This window comes from Watersipora subatra, chromosome 7, assembly GCF_963576615.1.
Source record: "Watersipora subatra chromosome 7, tzWatSuba1.1, whole genome shotgun sequence".
NCBI lineage: Eukaryota > Metazoa > Bryozoa > Gymnolaemata > Cheilostomatida > Watersiporidae > Watersipora > Watersipora subatra.
In genome coordinates this window covers 20,588,317-20,603,850 of record NC_088714.1, presented here as the reverse complement: position 1 = coordinate 20,603,850, position 15,534 = coordinate 20,588,317, and the positions used below count along the sequence as shown (strand labels likewise).

The 15,534-nt window shown below is 33.4% G+C and overlaps 1 protein-coding gene across 1 annotated transcript in view; it reads right to left on the bottom strand.

Moving 5' to 3' along the window:
• LOC137399259 (potassium voltage-gated channel subfamily H member 5-like) overlaps nucleotides 1-14,112 on the bottom strand; it is a 38,909-nt gene extending 24,797 nt beyond the window's left edge. The window contains 5 exon segments of the mRNA XM_068085290.1: nucleotides 1,893-2,174; nucleotides 2,887-2,996; nucleotides 6,753-6,884; nucleotides 7,316-7,546; nucleotides 14,037-14,112. Of these exon segments, the coding sequence (XP_067941391.1) occupies nucleotides 1,893-2,174; nucleotides 2,887-2,996; nucleotides 6,753-6,884; nucleotides 7,316-7,546; nucleotides 14,037-14,112 (831 nt within the window).
• Nucleotides 14,113-15,534: the final 1,422 nt, after the last annotated feature.

Genomic DNA, 15,534 nt, shown 5'->3' with positions numbered 1-15,534 from the left:
TTGACCGATGTTTAATTTAGTCTTTCAATAAATACAAAATATTTGTAGCTTTTAAAAATGTCAACTCAAAGTTCCATTTGTATTTTCAATATTTTATTTCAAAGATGCAATGTTTTTGTTTGACTAGCTCAAGCTTGTCTATTATTTTGTAAGTTTTGCACAAAATCTTAAAAAACCTATAAAAAAAAATTTTATATGATGATTTCTATTCCAAAGTGTTCAGAAAACTTGTAAAATAACCGGAAGACTATGAAAGTATAAACAATCAAAGGGTCACTTATGTCAATTTAAAAAATGTTTTTATCAGAAAGTATAGATATATTTTTATCATTTGATCTTTTTATTTTTTTGCTGGCTGCCAGTAGTCTTCAAGATTAAAATAAGCAAAATTCAGTTAAAATGCTCAGAAGAAAAGGCATGCCCAGATTTCTCTAAAACTAACATCAGTGGTAATACATCTTGTTTATAAGTGATTAATGTATATGACCTCATCAGCATTGGGTATTTATATTTTTACACAGCATCCATAAGAAAACAGTGGAACAATTCTTAACCAAACTATTTTCAAATCATTTGAAACATAAACTGTCGTGTATTTGAGCCTATACATATTAAAAGTTTTATCTCAACAACCATAAGAAAATACAGAATAAGGTGTATGTAAATAAAGACGAGTCACGTCATAACGATGCCTATGCTGATGTCATAACGGACATCACAACCAGGTAGTGTGAGTTCTGATTTCATTTTTGGAGAAATTTTTTTCGAGCGTTTTAACTGCAGACTAAAAGTAAGTAAAAATATGTGGAGATTAGCCTCTGCATTGCAGGCAATTAGATGCGTAGCAAAGGTCTTCATTAATAAATAACTGTAGAGATGCAATCAGCATCCTGCTTGTGACATTATCGACTAACAACTAGCCTATCAGTAATCAGGTTGTTAGAATATAAAGTAACTAACAAACAGGTCATAATTATTAGCAAAGCTTAATTGAACGACTATCTCGAAGATTTTGAAAAATCAGTGTCTTCGTTTGCTAAAATTGGTAAAACTTTGGGTGGTATTTTCTGCATCTTCATCTGCAGTGATCGTTTTTCTGTTGCAACCTTATTGTTTCAAGTTTTCTAAAACTTCTTTCAGCCAATGAAAGTGACGATATTTGAAAGAATTATTTGCTGAAAGAAATATCTGATTTTTATTCTGAACCATCAAGTTCACTAGTCAAGTTCACTAGTCAAGTTCACTAGTCAAGTTCACTAGTCAAGTTCACTAGTCAAGTTCACTAGTCAAGTTCACTAGTCAAGTTCACTAGTCAAGTTCACTAGTCAAGTTCACTAGTCAAGTTCACTAGTCAAGTTCACTAGTCAAGTTCACTAGTCAAGTTCACTAATCAAGTTCACTAGTCAAGTTCACTAGTCAAGTTCACTAGTCAAGTTCACTAGTCAAGTTCACTAGTCAAGTCCACTAGTCAAGTTCACTAGTCAAGTCCACTAGTCAAGTTCACTAGTCAAGTCCACTAGTCAAGTTCACTAGTCAAGCATGTAAAATACTGTTCTGCTTATTATAAGTTTAACGAAAAACTGAATTACAAATTTTTTGATGCGCATGATTTAAAAATGTTTGGCTGACATTGTAAATATATGATGATACATAACCACACTGGCTAACGATAAATCGCAGCAATTACTTACATGTAGCTTGTGAGATAGTTTTGGCTTTGATACCACAATATTCCTAAAGTTAAAAATTTAGATTTATGTGTAATTTGTTCTGGCTGTAGAGAACTGCACCAACATATTTCAATTGAAAATATACATTTTTATAAAGATTATCTTTGGGGCATAGAACTACCACTGTATCGGTAGTTTAAAATGGTGTCATACTAAACTCACCTCCCCATTAGATCCCACGAAGGTCGTGTGAAAGTTAAGCATTATATCGAGGAAGAAGAAGACATCGACTACGCTATCGACCACAAGCAATACGACATCGTCCATTGTCTTATACTGTAGGGCGACATTGTAGGGCACGACTAAAGCTGTATAGAAGGTCAATATCAAGATAATCCAATCCCATGATGTTTTGAATGTACAATAGTGCAAGATTATTTGAGGCGGTGTCTTTGGTGTTTCCTGTCTGTATTGCGGTAGTAACTCAGCAGTCACATTCATAAGCTGCAGAATAATGTGAATCGACAGACTAAATCAGGGGAATAACACAAAGTTTCTGAAATAAATATTGCTACAAATTTGGTTCGCTAATCAAAAAAATCTTTGCGAAACTTTGCTATAATGTTACATAATTTTGTAATCTGTGAGTTCTATAGTTAAGCAGTCATTTGAAGATTCCACTACTTAACAAGGTACAATTGAAAAGGATAGTGCATATAAAGAATCCATTTTAACACATCAGCTGTGGTGTGTGATCGAAGCTTTCGCTAAAGATTTTGACAGATTTTCGAAGTTCATTAGTTTTTTAAAACAAAATAAAACTAAAAATTAGTAAGATTTTAGCATTTATAGATAAGCTTGAATATTTAATATACAAACTACAAAGTTTTTATTTTATTTTTTTTATGTTTATGTTACAAAATCTAAAAACAATACAGAATGTCACTAATATTCTAGAGATATGACAACCATTGAAAAGTTACAGGCGCTAGTTGTCTTGTTTTAAACTGCTAGATCTATTGATAGCGGATAGCTTAGAGCGGAATTGGTCTCGATGTAGTGCTTCCATATAGGAACTTCATTCAGCCAGTTGCACCATATGTACTGACAATCATCTGTAGCCTAGGTGATTCGACGAGGCAATTATGTTTAATGAATTATTTATATGGATCTAGTGACGTCAATAATTGATAACCTTCTCCAAGGGAACACTTACCGCTGCCACTTGCGAAGGCTTTTCTAACTTGCCATCGAGGTTCTGCTGTTGTATGATCATCGACTTGTTCCGTGTTACGGATCGGGCAATCTTTGCAAACTTGCTTAATCCTATCGACAAATAGCAAAGTGTGAAGAGTATCGTTAGCAAGTAGATGACAGCTGTATGTATAGAAGAGTTTTGTGCATATTATATGAAGCAAGTGTTACTATCACATGTCTTTTAAAGGTCTCTCTTTGCAGCGAGGTTCTATGAATGTTACTCTATGCAATAAAAAAAACTTTTCAAGTGTTTCAAAGCAAACTTGGAGCTCTTCTCACACTTTTGCGTTTTTGTGGTTGTTTTTTACTATCTCATATTAAAGTAAATATAAATGTCTTTTAAGAAGATCTGGCTAAACTGTTATTGCATTTCAGTAAAACTCTCACTTCTTTCTCTGATATACTGTTTATTTCTCTTTTGATTGTTTGACACAGCAAATATTAAAATAATAATTAACAATATAACAAAACGAAAAACTGATTAATGTAAAATATCTATAAAAAATAAACTTTTTACCAAATTTGCAAAGTAGATAATAGATTTGTTCTTTGTACACTCACTAGAATAGACATACCACACAAAGCCTCACAAAAATAGTTCAAGGAAAGCTGGGTGCGGCGAAAGAAGAGAGGAAAGGATAAGGTGAAGGGAACCAGCACCAAGTTCTCTCAAAAATTGGAAGGAACAGCAGAAACCCACAAAACGCATACTAAAAGTTTGTAATCTAAACAGCCTCTGCCATAGAAAGGCTAAACAAAAATTAGAGTTGTAAATAGTCATACAATTCACAAATCTGTAATTTACCGTACACTACTTAAACCATGATACTATATTAGTTAGCCAATCAACAATGAAATTTAAATTTTGTTTAAAACTTCATCTGTTATTTTCAATAGTTTTGCTTAGGCATTATGTTACATTTTATACCGATACAATTCATCAATTATGAGTGTATTAGCAAGCATAAACTTAACAATGTTTTTTTACCCCTCGGCATATCAACCCGACTTTACAATTAGCTCAATGACTTTTTGTTTGAAAAGGCCCATTTAAATTATATTGACTTGAGAAGTGTTAAACTGTAAACTTCTTGCTATTGTCTTACTTAATTGTTCAAACAAGCCTATTGAGAAAAATGACTTATTCTTTCAATTTTATTAAGTAGAAACAAAACATTCATGGTGAATGAAACATAGTCAAGCAACACACCAATTCAGAAGGAATCCATAACTGAGGTAATACAATTACTAAGGAGTAAAGACATAACGTCAAGAAATAGTACTAGCTGACTACCAGTTTACTTGTAAAACCATACCGAGTTGTTCCCCTGTAACACCTAAACAAGCAAAATCATTTAATCAACATTTTGATCCAACATTTGTTTATAAGTAATAGAGCAAGAAGCCTGAAATGTCTTATCAATTGTAATAGAGTAAGGTAAGCCAATCATCATAAACAATTTAAACAATATTCTTTTGCAACAGGCTGCTAATGATTGCAGGCCTTCAAATGTCTTGAAAATCTCTTTGTTTAAGCACCAATAAGAATGCAAGAACCATTAAATTAAACCGTCACACAGCTTTCTCTTATAAGCTGTAAACATATAGATGTGTTGGTTTATTTTCAAATGTTTCTCAAACTTGAGGTATAATTAAAATCAATATGTGTCAACAAACAACATAGAATAGATCAGTAAAGTGTTCCTATTTTTGAATGCATTGAAGAAAATCTTACAACATTGATTTCTTTTAGTAATTCAAACATTAGGTACTAGCAGAGTCACACTAACTCAAGCATTAGGTACTAGCAGAGTCATACTAGCTCGAATATTAAGTACTAGCAGAGTCATGCTAACTCAAACATTAGGTACTAGCAGAGTCATACTAACTCAAACATTAGGTACTGGCAGAGTCACACTAACTCAAACATTTGGTACTAGCAGAGTCATACTAACTCAAATATTAGGTACTAGCAGAGTCATGCTAACTCAGACATTAGGTACCAGAAGTGTCACACTAACTCGAAGTTTCTTCAAACTAGAAGTAGTTTAATATTGCTCTGAATCTGTTTAGCGTATACTGCAGTGGAGACATAATGCTGATGGTGTTAATAAAACTGCTCTTGATAATACGGTAGTTAAAATAACATTAACACTATTGGTAAAATCGGGTTGGCAATTTCGCAAATGATATATTCTATAAATACAAATACTGCCATTAGTATTATATGTCATTGTTATAAATCTTGGTAAATCATGGCAAAATTTAGTATTTCCAATGCACAATGTATTAGTAATTCAACTCATTAATGCGAGTTAGAAAAACATGTCTAAAGTTTGTGAATTTTTGAGATTTTATTCTCAGGTGACATGTAGCCTAATCTATAAATTTATGTTGTGATCCTAAAAGAAAGAGGTACTAAAATGGCATCCAAAAGATACCAAACCTTGTACTTTAAATATTATATTTTTGTAGCTTCTAGTGTTGCTTGTACTATTACTATTCATTATATGCTAAAATTATTTTCAAAAGTAACACAATTGATGTGTAGATGACTGAAAAGTGTCTTCAACTTTCTGTTTGTTTTTATTTTGTGTTACAGCTTTCAAACTCTTCCGCTTGTCTCAAAACCCCTCAAATTTAAACTGATTCTAACAATGGTTACCACATTTACTGAGTATTTAGCCATAGCTCACAATCGCTTGGTAACCGTATAACCTACTACAGATATTAATACTAGTAGATGGTATCTGTACGGTAGACATTTCTTCCATTTATTGTGGTTTCAACTTACTGCTAGTAAACGTTTCAACAACTGCATAAAAGTCAATCATAGATGAAAAAAGTTAATTACACCACCGTGATGAGAGCTATTGCTCTTTTCTTATTGTTATTATCTTAAGGCCTGGAGAGTATCTGTCTAATATGGTGAGCTCAGCAGAAGAGTTTTTACGCAAATAAATCAGTTTTAACTAGCTTCTACTTTTAGAACTTCACAAATAAGAGCTCAGCTAAGCATTGCAGATTTTACTAGAAATAGTTAAATTTTCACCTTCGTTTATTTGGCACGCAATTAGCTTTAATTATGATGACTGGAGTTGAATCTATTGTTCCCTGAATGATATTTCCTTTAACTACAACACGTTTCGAGTCAATGTAAATCGTTTTGATTTTAGAATGCCGACTGCAAATCGATAAAGAACCGATATATATTTCAAGTGACAACAGCAAACAGAGCAGTGAACTCTTGTGAACTCTACCAAGCTTGGGATAAAAGGCAGCTGAAGGTTGAAGAGCCAGTAAATACCGTAAAGTGATACTCCCATCATGCCTTTGTACGCTTATAGGCGCAATCATCGGATGATATTGTATTCTCTTTGTTCTGTTTTATACACATGCCTTTCATCAGCCATCTTTTTGTTTATTTCAACATGCCAAATTATCGTTTAGTTTTAACTTGTAATTTAAATTTGCAAGTTTTACTAATTTTTTTATCTATGTATTCAGTCATTTTCCGTTACTTTCATGAGCAAAAAACTACTTTTAAAACTGATGGATTTTAATAGGTCGTCCTCCTGTATTTCTGTCAGATACGATTGTAGTTATTAAAGATGGCGAGTCTTATCTGACAATTATTTAGTTTATTTTGCTAAAGAAAGTCTTCAACGAAAAGTTTGACAAGGAGATGGTGGCGTTGAACACATGCAACATATCCGCTTTAGTGTTTTTTGTTAAAAGATGTAACGCTATGTTGAGTATATTTGTACCTCCTAAGGAAGATCTAAGGGTACCTAAGGACGAGCTAAGGATGACCTAAAATCGTACCTTTTGTTGACTCATCATTTGCTAAAGGTTCCTTTAGAGATGTAATGTCTTTGAATGTGCAAAGAAAAAGCACCACTTCGTTTGACTCATTCTGAACTGGGGCTATTTGCAGCATCACCCACAAAGCCGATTCTAAAATAAAAAAATTGAAATATACCTAGTTATCAAGATCTCAAGTATTTACCATCAGAAATTTGTTTGCACTGAAATCTGACGCTGATTCTCTCTGCTCACACTATAATCAATCTTAGTTTTTTCATTACATTAAAAATAACACATTTACAATAACGCTACAAAATGCAATGAATTTTATTTTCGCAGCCTTTGCTTACAAAACTATCATGTCATTTATTCTGAACAACATTGGGTACATCACTACGCCATAGTAAAAGCTAGCCAGCAACTATTGCAGCATTGAAACACTTACTGAGTTATGTCAAAATCAACCACTCACACAGAAACTAAATGCATTCTAGCAAGCAATTGAGTTGAGGTCACTGATCAGATACAAAGAACATATACAAGAAACAACAAATGGCAAGTTTATTTATAATTCAACTTACTAGTTTTCTTGTATAATAATAATTCTTCATGTAACACTTCATGCTCTTCAAATGACTTTGATATTTTTTGGCACGTTTCTGAATCTGTTCCGTTGCCCCACATGTCTTTTAAAGTACCACTCTTTTGCATAATCTCGTGTCGGTTGTAGCCCGTGATCTTACAGAAGCCATCATTTGCATATACTATCGGATAGCCTATTACTCTTGCATTGCAAAGTACAAAGCAGTTGTCTACAATATAAAACGAGTCAATGATTATCTCTAAATGCAAGAAGTCCGTAAAGACAAACTGCAATGTATAACAACAGCGATAGATGGAGCTGTTGTAGTACCTTGTGTCATTTCATGCTTACTGTTATTGACAAATAAATCATTTAGTTGCAAAAGACATTAAATCTATGAGACTTCTGCCAAACATAGAGTGAGGCAATGAGGCAGTAGAAAATAACCATACAAAACCTGAAATTTATCTATGAAATTTGTTGGTATGGGTTTTAATAGAAGATTTTTGGTTGAGGTTATCTAATAGCCCTTTCTAATAATAGCGCACCAAAATAATACCTTGGTCAGTTCTTGATTTATTTCTATTAAAAGTTTGAAACTGAAGGTTTAGTATAATGTGCTTGATAAAATGCATCATCCATTTTTAAAGATTTGGCTTACAGTGCTATACAGTTGTCTATTACTACACAAAGTTAACGCAAACTCGCTATAGAAATGGCTGTAACAAAACAACCCATATAGAACACAGTTGATAGCAATCATAATACTATCTATGCTTAATTATATTATTAAACTAGCTGTGCCACCCGGCGTTGCCCGTGTAATAGAAGAGTCTTTGGACAGAAGATTGATTTGTATTTAACATATAACAACGTTTGTCATTATAACTTTCAAACTACATATCATGAGAGAAGTGTGTCGTGTAGTTGAAATAAATTAAGAGAAAAATAAAAACAACTGTAAAGGTTTTAAAACTTTTTCAAACAACTGTACCTTTCAAGCTAGTAACCTGGCATATTGCCAATGGAAAACTCCACTAAACTAGTTTATAAGGTTAGGCTTCCAATGACGGTAAGCCATGACTTTGAGTCTGTATTGTTGTCCAGCTCAGCTGTTCTAATAATAGCTATAGCCGGATTTCCAACATACGGACAGACTTTGAGTAATATATATATAGATTGAAGATGATGCACAGCAGGCTTGGACAGAAATCAGTTCGTGTTGTCTATCTGTAGTTTTTACTGAGTTAGCTTCATAGTTGCATAATAGAACGCGTTGCTCATAAAAGGAGCGTGATGAATTCAAGCAAAGCAATACGGTTCAATTGAAATTTGTATGCAAACATCACGCGACTGAGCCACCCAATGTCTACTCGCGAGACCCACGGTCACTAAACAAAGCAAATAGAGCTTCGACTAACAACAATATACAGTGTTCCCATGATTAGCTGCTAGCAGCATTGTGCTATAGCGCAGCGAGTTTAAAAATAGCACGACTCCCAACAGACCAATCTATAGAGAAGGCGTAGTTAATTCAAGTGCATTGCAAGTACTGTACTTTACTTAATCTAGTGAAACAAACGTGAGTAAACTCTTCATAAAAATTATTCAACTTGTTGAATATCTAACTAAACATAACTTTGTCATTCTTTGCGCAATACAAAAGTATCTCAGATGTTCCCAAAATTGAGAAACTCTGGTAAAAGGACTCGTGGCATTGTAATTAGCTTACTAAATGATGATGATTAGAATTTTATTCAGTGCACTTTTCAGACCACAAAACCTAGCGCTTCAGCATTTCTAGAAAATTCTTAAAATCTCTCATCCAATTAGGGTAGAATGGTCTTATAATGAAATATATTTAACTTTAACACTGAAGAAAGTGTTGCTTTACATTTGCATAGTTGTCACACTTTCCAAAGATTGTTCTTCACAGCCATCTATTTGTTAAACCATTCAGCTTCCTTTTGCATTGTGTGCATTTGATTCCCTTGTTGCACGTATTTAGAGGATGGCCATGTTGATCCATTTGCTGTTTATACTGATACTTGTATCATCACCTGAATGTAGCTGTCATAACTGAAAAGTTAAATTTGTAAGAACATTACACTTAATTAAAGAGCCATATTTACACAAATTTACGCTCTTGTCCAGGAAATACAGCAAGACTCTTTTGCAATTCTGATTCATCTCAAACCTGAGAAATGAGTTGTAATCAAATAGGCAGAAAAGACCTTCGCTTCAGCTATCTTCTAAATTTGCAGGCCTGTTAAGAAAAAGCCTCATGATCTATAAATTGTACTCTAGAAAACCTGCATCAAAACAATTTCATACTCAGCCAAAACCATTTTAAAACCTTGATTGCATTATCTTCTCAATAGTTTCTGGCAATAAAATATATCAAGTTGGTCATTTCTGCTTTACAGAGGAATCTCGTTAATAAATGATACGATAAATCTTTTGGTTTTTTTTAAATTTATTTAAGTAAAAGTTAAAAGACATCGGTAATCAACATGTAAAGACAGTTTATGTCTTGGAAAATGTCTGTTTTTCTGCCTTTTTTAAAAGTTGCCAAATACAGTTATGATTGATAGTCATGAACTTTCAGCCATTATAAATTTTCGAAAGCATTGAACTAGGTATAATACGCTTGCTAATCAATATACTTTGGAAGTAATATAGCGTGTGGGACAACTATCAGAAAGGTATTAGCTCTATTAGTTGAGAATAGATGAAGTAACAATATAACCTCTAACTATGAAGAAGTCTCGGCTTCAGAACGCCCACCCACACATTCCTGTTTAATTATTGGCTACTTCACTATTATAAGCATCTTGGATATTCTTTATTAAAAATATATGTGATGCATTAATAATTGAAATCTTAAATGCAATTGATTTTTTTTTAAATGATATGTGCCGATTGGTTTGCAAACTTCCAAAGTTGACCAATGAACTTTTTGTAAAATAAGACAAGTTATTATATGGTAATACTAAATATGAAAAAAGAAAAAAAACCATTAAATCAAAGATATGAAAAAACCTGACTTCGTTTTTGCATGTGTGGGTAAAGATATTTATTTGGTTTTAGTTCTAATGCTTAGAGGTCTTAATGAATGCGCAACAAAAATGGTGCACAATATAATGCTATTCACTTTTGTCTTTGGTGCTGGCATGAGGCACAGAGAGTTCAACTATTGGTATATTATGGCCGAGCTCATTAAATGTATAAAAGTAAAGCCATGCACGTTATCGGTTTTCTTAGATGAAGCCGAGCTCTTTAGACTTTGTATTCTATTGAGTACATTGTCTGTGTTTATCAATTACTGTCTGCAAAAAGGTCTCATGCAACCATCTCTTCTTTTTAATGAGCGATTTGAAGATATCTACCTGTATTATTTATCATGAATAAAAACTGTTTAGCTTTAATTTGCATGAAATTTAAGAAATTTGAAGCATCAGAATATATACTTGATTTGAAACTAGGCAGTGTAAGCTTAAATTCAATTTAATGAATTTTTTTTTGTCGTTCCAATGCTACCATAAATAATCTATATATTTATAAATCTCAAAGTTTGTGTACTTCGGTTGGTCCAGCTACAGCTATTAAAGTTTAGGAATGAAATATTAAATTATTCATTAACTGATGGATTTAATCTCGGAACCTCTCATTTGCCAGGCAAATATCTTACCAAACAAGCTACGCGATATTGATGGACATAAAATGGATATGTGGGTAAAAACATGCATACCACTGTGCGTATGGTGCAACGTGACTAAAGCTTGCTCTCACAGCTCATATTAGTAAATTTAACAATATGGATAGTAGCTTACTCAAATTAGCCATTGGCAATTCTCCAGGCTAATGGCAAGTGGTAGACAACTACATTACCTGTCACTGTTTATCAGCTGGTTTTTAATACCCGTGCAGCATCGGGACTTCCGCTAGTCTCTTTAATATAACCGCACAAACAATTTACATAAAGACTGATGTCAGTCTGCTGGTCACTCTGTTGATGCACATACGTCTAAGTGATGTAAGTGATCCCATGTAAATGTTTATATGATACCAAAAGTTGCTATAAATTAAAATAAATTAAAAACTGCTAGTTAAGTGTAGATTAGAGCAACTCCCTCATTGCTGTTTTGAAATAAAATTTTTAATATATATATATTTGTTTGATAATCTTTATAAATACTAAACATAGTTCAACATAATAAACCAAACAAAGGTTTCATCGTTCTGTGAGCAGTTTGTCATATTTTACAACAAGTGTCTAAGTAAACCATAACTAATGTCTGCATTTAGAAAAAGGATCATCTGCATTCTAGTCTTGCTTATCGCTATTGGTTCCTAATGATAAAACTGACCACTAGCATTGCTAGACTTTACCTCTAATTTACTGTTGTTTATCAAGCAAAAGATAATGAACTGAACAAACCTAAAAGAGACTCCGACAGATATTCAACCATGTGAAGTTATTAAGATATTTCTCTGAGTCGTGAAAGATATTGGCATTTCGGTAGTCTTTTCATTAACAACACAATTGAGCTGCATTCAACAATCTAATTCTAAAACAATACTTTGGCCGAATATGAGGGATTTGGCATTGATTACAGGTAATAGAGCTTGTTGTGCTAAGCTCACCTCCAGGTATTGGCATCCTTATCAATGCAACAACGTCTCAGTAAAACCTGAGGCTAAATTCTTCTTCGCTCAGCAGAGTATAAAATGAAATTGGATCATTTTAAGATCGATCTTCCTTCTCGCAAACTATTGCATTGAAATATTCGTTGAAGAGGAAGCCGGCAAACATTTTTCATATTGGTTAGAGTAAACTTATATGCTGTTTTATATAAGCGTTTTTTAAAGAATTCAAATGTCACAAAGAAATTGCCAAAAATATTTAAAATTTTTAAATAAACAGCTTTCAATTGTTAGTAGACACAGGCTTAGATAATTTCAAACCTTACAGTTGGTATTTGATAAGGAAAGCGTCGTCACCTACACAAGTTTTTATGGTTTGTTTTGATCTTTTCGTAATTAACAAAGGCTTATACTAAAATATCCATCTGAGCCTATAAACTTTAAAATGTGGAATTATTATCTTTTTAAACGAATTCATTACAAAAAGATTTTAAGCATTAAACTTAGCTACACAGTACATTAACCAAATAGTTCAAGTTAAGTCAAAACATAACTATTTGAAGCAAGGTGCTTCACGCTGCAAATATCTATATCGCTATTATATTCATGCTGTTGTATCTCTCATGCGTTATTTTGTCGTAATTTAGGAAGTTAAAAATAATCAGAATAAAATTTGAAGTGTAATTCTGCATGTGCTGCAAAACCTACTCAAACTGATTAATATTGTATATTATTTTTAATATCTTCAAAGCGATTTTAATTCAACACTCGGATCAAAGATCATATTAACAAAGACATCTTCAGTACAATTAGTGGCATCATGCTCTATAAAGAAAACTGTGTATTATCTTTTTCTCAGCATTCTTGAGATCATATTTTCTCAGTTTTAGTAAAGTTCACAACTGCTTTTTGAGGTGGCAGCGGTAACCAATAAAGCTAGATGATTGGCTCGTACCTTGTCATTGCCCTTATCCTTCTAGTAAGATCAATATTGAGTATATTGACACCAGCAGGCAGTGTCATTAGGCTTACAATAATGGCTGATGCCTTAGTGCCTAGTAGCGCTGTCACAGAATGAGTAAAGTCACAACTTCAGTTTAACATGAAAACTCAGCTAGAAGACCTTTGAATTTCACAAGTAGATATAGCTGTTTTTTGCACACATCGGTTATGCCTGCATAAGGTTGTAATTTACTGTGATGTTTTTCTAAATTATTTTAAATTTCTGTAGCAAAGTGTGAAACTGGTGGTGACAGCTGTTTCGTGGCCACGCTAATGCAATAAAATTCAATAGAACCTCAGAATCTAACTTACATGATGCCCAACAATAATGAACAAGATAGATTTATGATATTATAGACTATATACATTCAAAAATCTGCATACAATTTCAGTTTGCAGTAGACTGCATAGGATTCAGTAAACTAATCGTATTAGGCACAGATCATTTTTAATTTTAAAATGGGTGTTTTTACAAACTGCTTACAAAGATTTTGTCATGCTCACGGATATAATTGGCTTTGCACAAAACTGTACTAGCAACCTAGTTTTATGTTTAATCAATCATAGTACAGAATACTTGGCCTAATATTGACCACGGACCAGTAAAAACTTGCAAACATGATGTCAAACTAGTCTTTCACCCTTCCTATTTGTATTGCAGCATAAGCCTGTCATAGTGCGGTAGTGCAAGTGAACTTTCAAACTTTTCGTACTTCCTCTGTAATGATATATTCCAGTTTCTTCAAAAACACTCTTTATTTAGAATTGAACACAGAAAGAGACCAAAAAGCTTTTTAATATAGATCTTAACAATATGAAGGGAATTTTCTCAAAATGCCCTACCACTAGACATCTATTCTAAACTTTGAATATCAGTTTGTTTGAAACTTACTAAAGTTGGCAGCTGACAGCGTAAGAGCAACTCGCTAAAGTATCGACCCACCATAAAAGATGGTGATTACTGTAGAACGTCCGCTGTTAAAACTGGGCATAGCAAAACATCTCTACCATTTTTTATTGTTTGGTAGATAATTTTACATCTTCAACCCACAAGGTAAATGCAAACTTACGTTGTCCAGCTGATCGTTTGATAATGTTTTCCAGAAAGGTGTTTTGTGGAGCCACGAGGCCTCTTCTCGACCCCATGGTGTCACCGAAAACCCCTCTTCACTCTTTTCCCAGCTTTGTTAAATCCACATCGCGATGATCATTCCAGAGAGAGAAGAAATTAATCCACAAGCAGCTTAGCTCACCATGAATGAGGCGTGGCGAGTGACGAGTTGAGTGGTTTGCGGACTGGTTGTCGTAACGTTGATACACTATCTGTGAGATGTCGCTAGTCGGCAGATGCGAACAGGTATTTTGGGTGAAGTTTCGTGTAACATCACAATGACATTAATGATCTTATAAGCAGGCAAATAGAAGGAGCTTGGCTTTCTGAACATGGAATCAATAATGAAGATCAATACAACTATAATACAACTAGTCACGATAGCACTCGCAATAGCGCCTTTTGTTCTGGCTAGCCAATAAACTATATAGTCGTTTATATTATATACGTTTGAATAAGCAGTTGGTTCGTTTAGAGCGCATTCAAGATCTGTATAATATGAGGCTTTACTGCCCTATAATATCCCATTGTCCTATAAAGTGTTATACAATTTTTTTTGTATGCCAGATGATATGAATGCGCTGTCTTAAGGTTTCTGTTTGATTTTGAAATGGTAGTAGCAGAGTTGAAGGATAGCATGCTGAGAAAGAGGCTTTAGAAATTTGGCATCGCAGTCACGCTATTTCATAGTCACATTTGCGCTGTAAAAGCGTTAGTAGCGATAATGAGGTGATATAGCCTTTGGGCAAGGTAAACAAGTGACGTCCCGAGGAGATTGTATAGCATAACACCTGTCAACACTTTAATAGGTATTCAGAGCAAAGAAAACATGTTGTCATACGGTTATATGCAAACTGGATAGGTTTATTGTTTTTAAGGAGTTGTCAGACCGTGCCATAAATGGTGAAACTCATTGGTTTTGCCAAATTCGTACTTTAGACATGTTCAAAAGACAACTGGAATGACTATTTGGGTGTAGCAACGAAAGCCTGAAGCGGCTTTACTAGCAGTGATCAAATTGTTGAATTGAATTTGCTGAAATTACCAAATAAATGTCAAGTTAGGAAAAAGATTAGCATGATCAGAAAAAAACTTTTATGGTTTTTGTTACAGTGTTACATACTTGCAGTAAATCCTATCTTAAGTAATGCTGAATAATGCTTGTATTGTCATTTTGGAAAAAATCCAAAACATTTAAAGTCTAAAAATGTTTATATTTTTTTATAAATGTAGGCATACTGAATATGTTTTAATAGATTTATATGATCAGTATATTTAGGCAGCATGTATTATCGTTAGCTTTTCACGAATTTAAGTTTTACAGAGGATTTTTACGGTATTGTATGAAACAATAGCATATTTGAACAAAGGGCAGAAGATTGTGGCTGGTAGACTTTGAAGCGCACGGTCAAACATAAGAACATTCACTAATTATTATATTAAATGTTTTAGATACC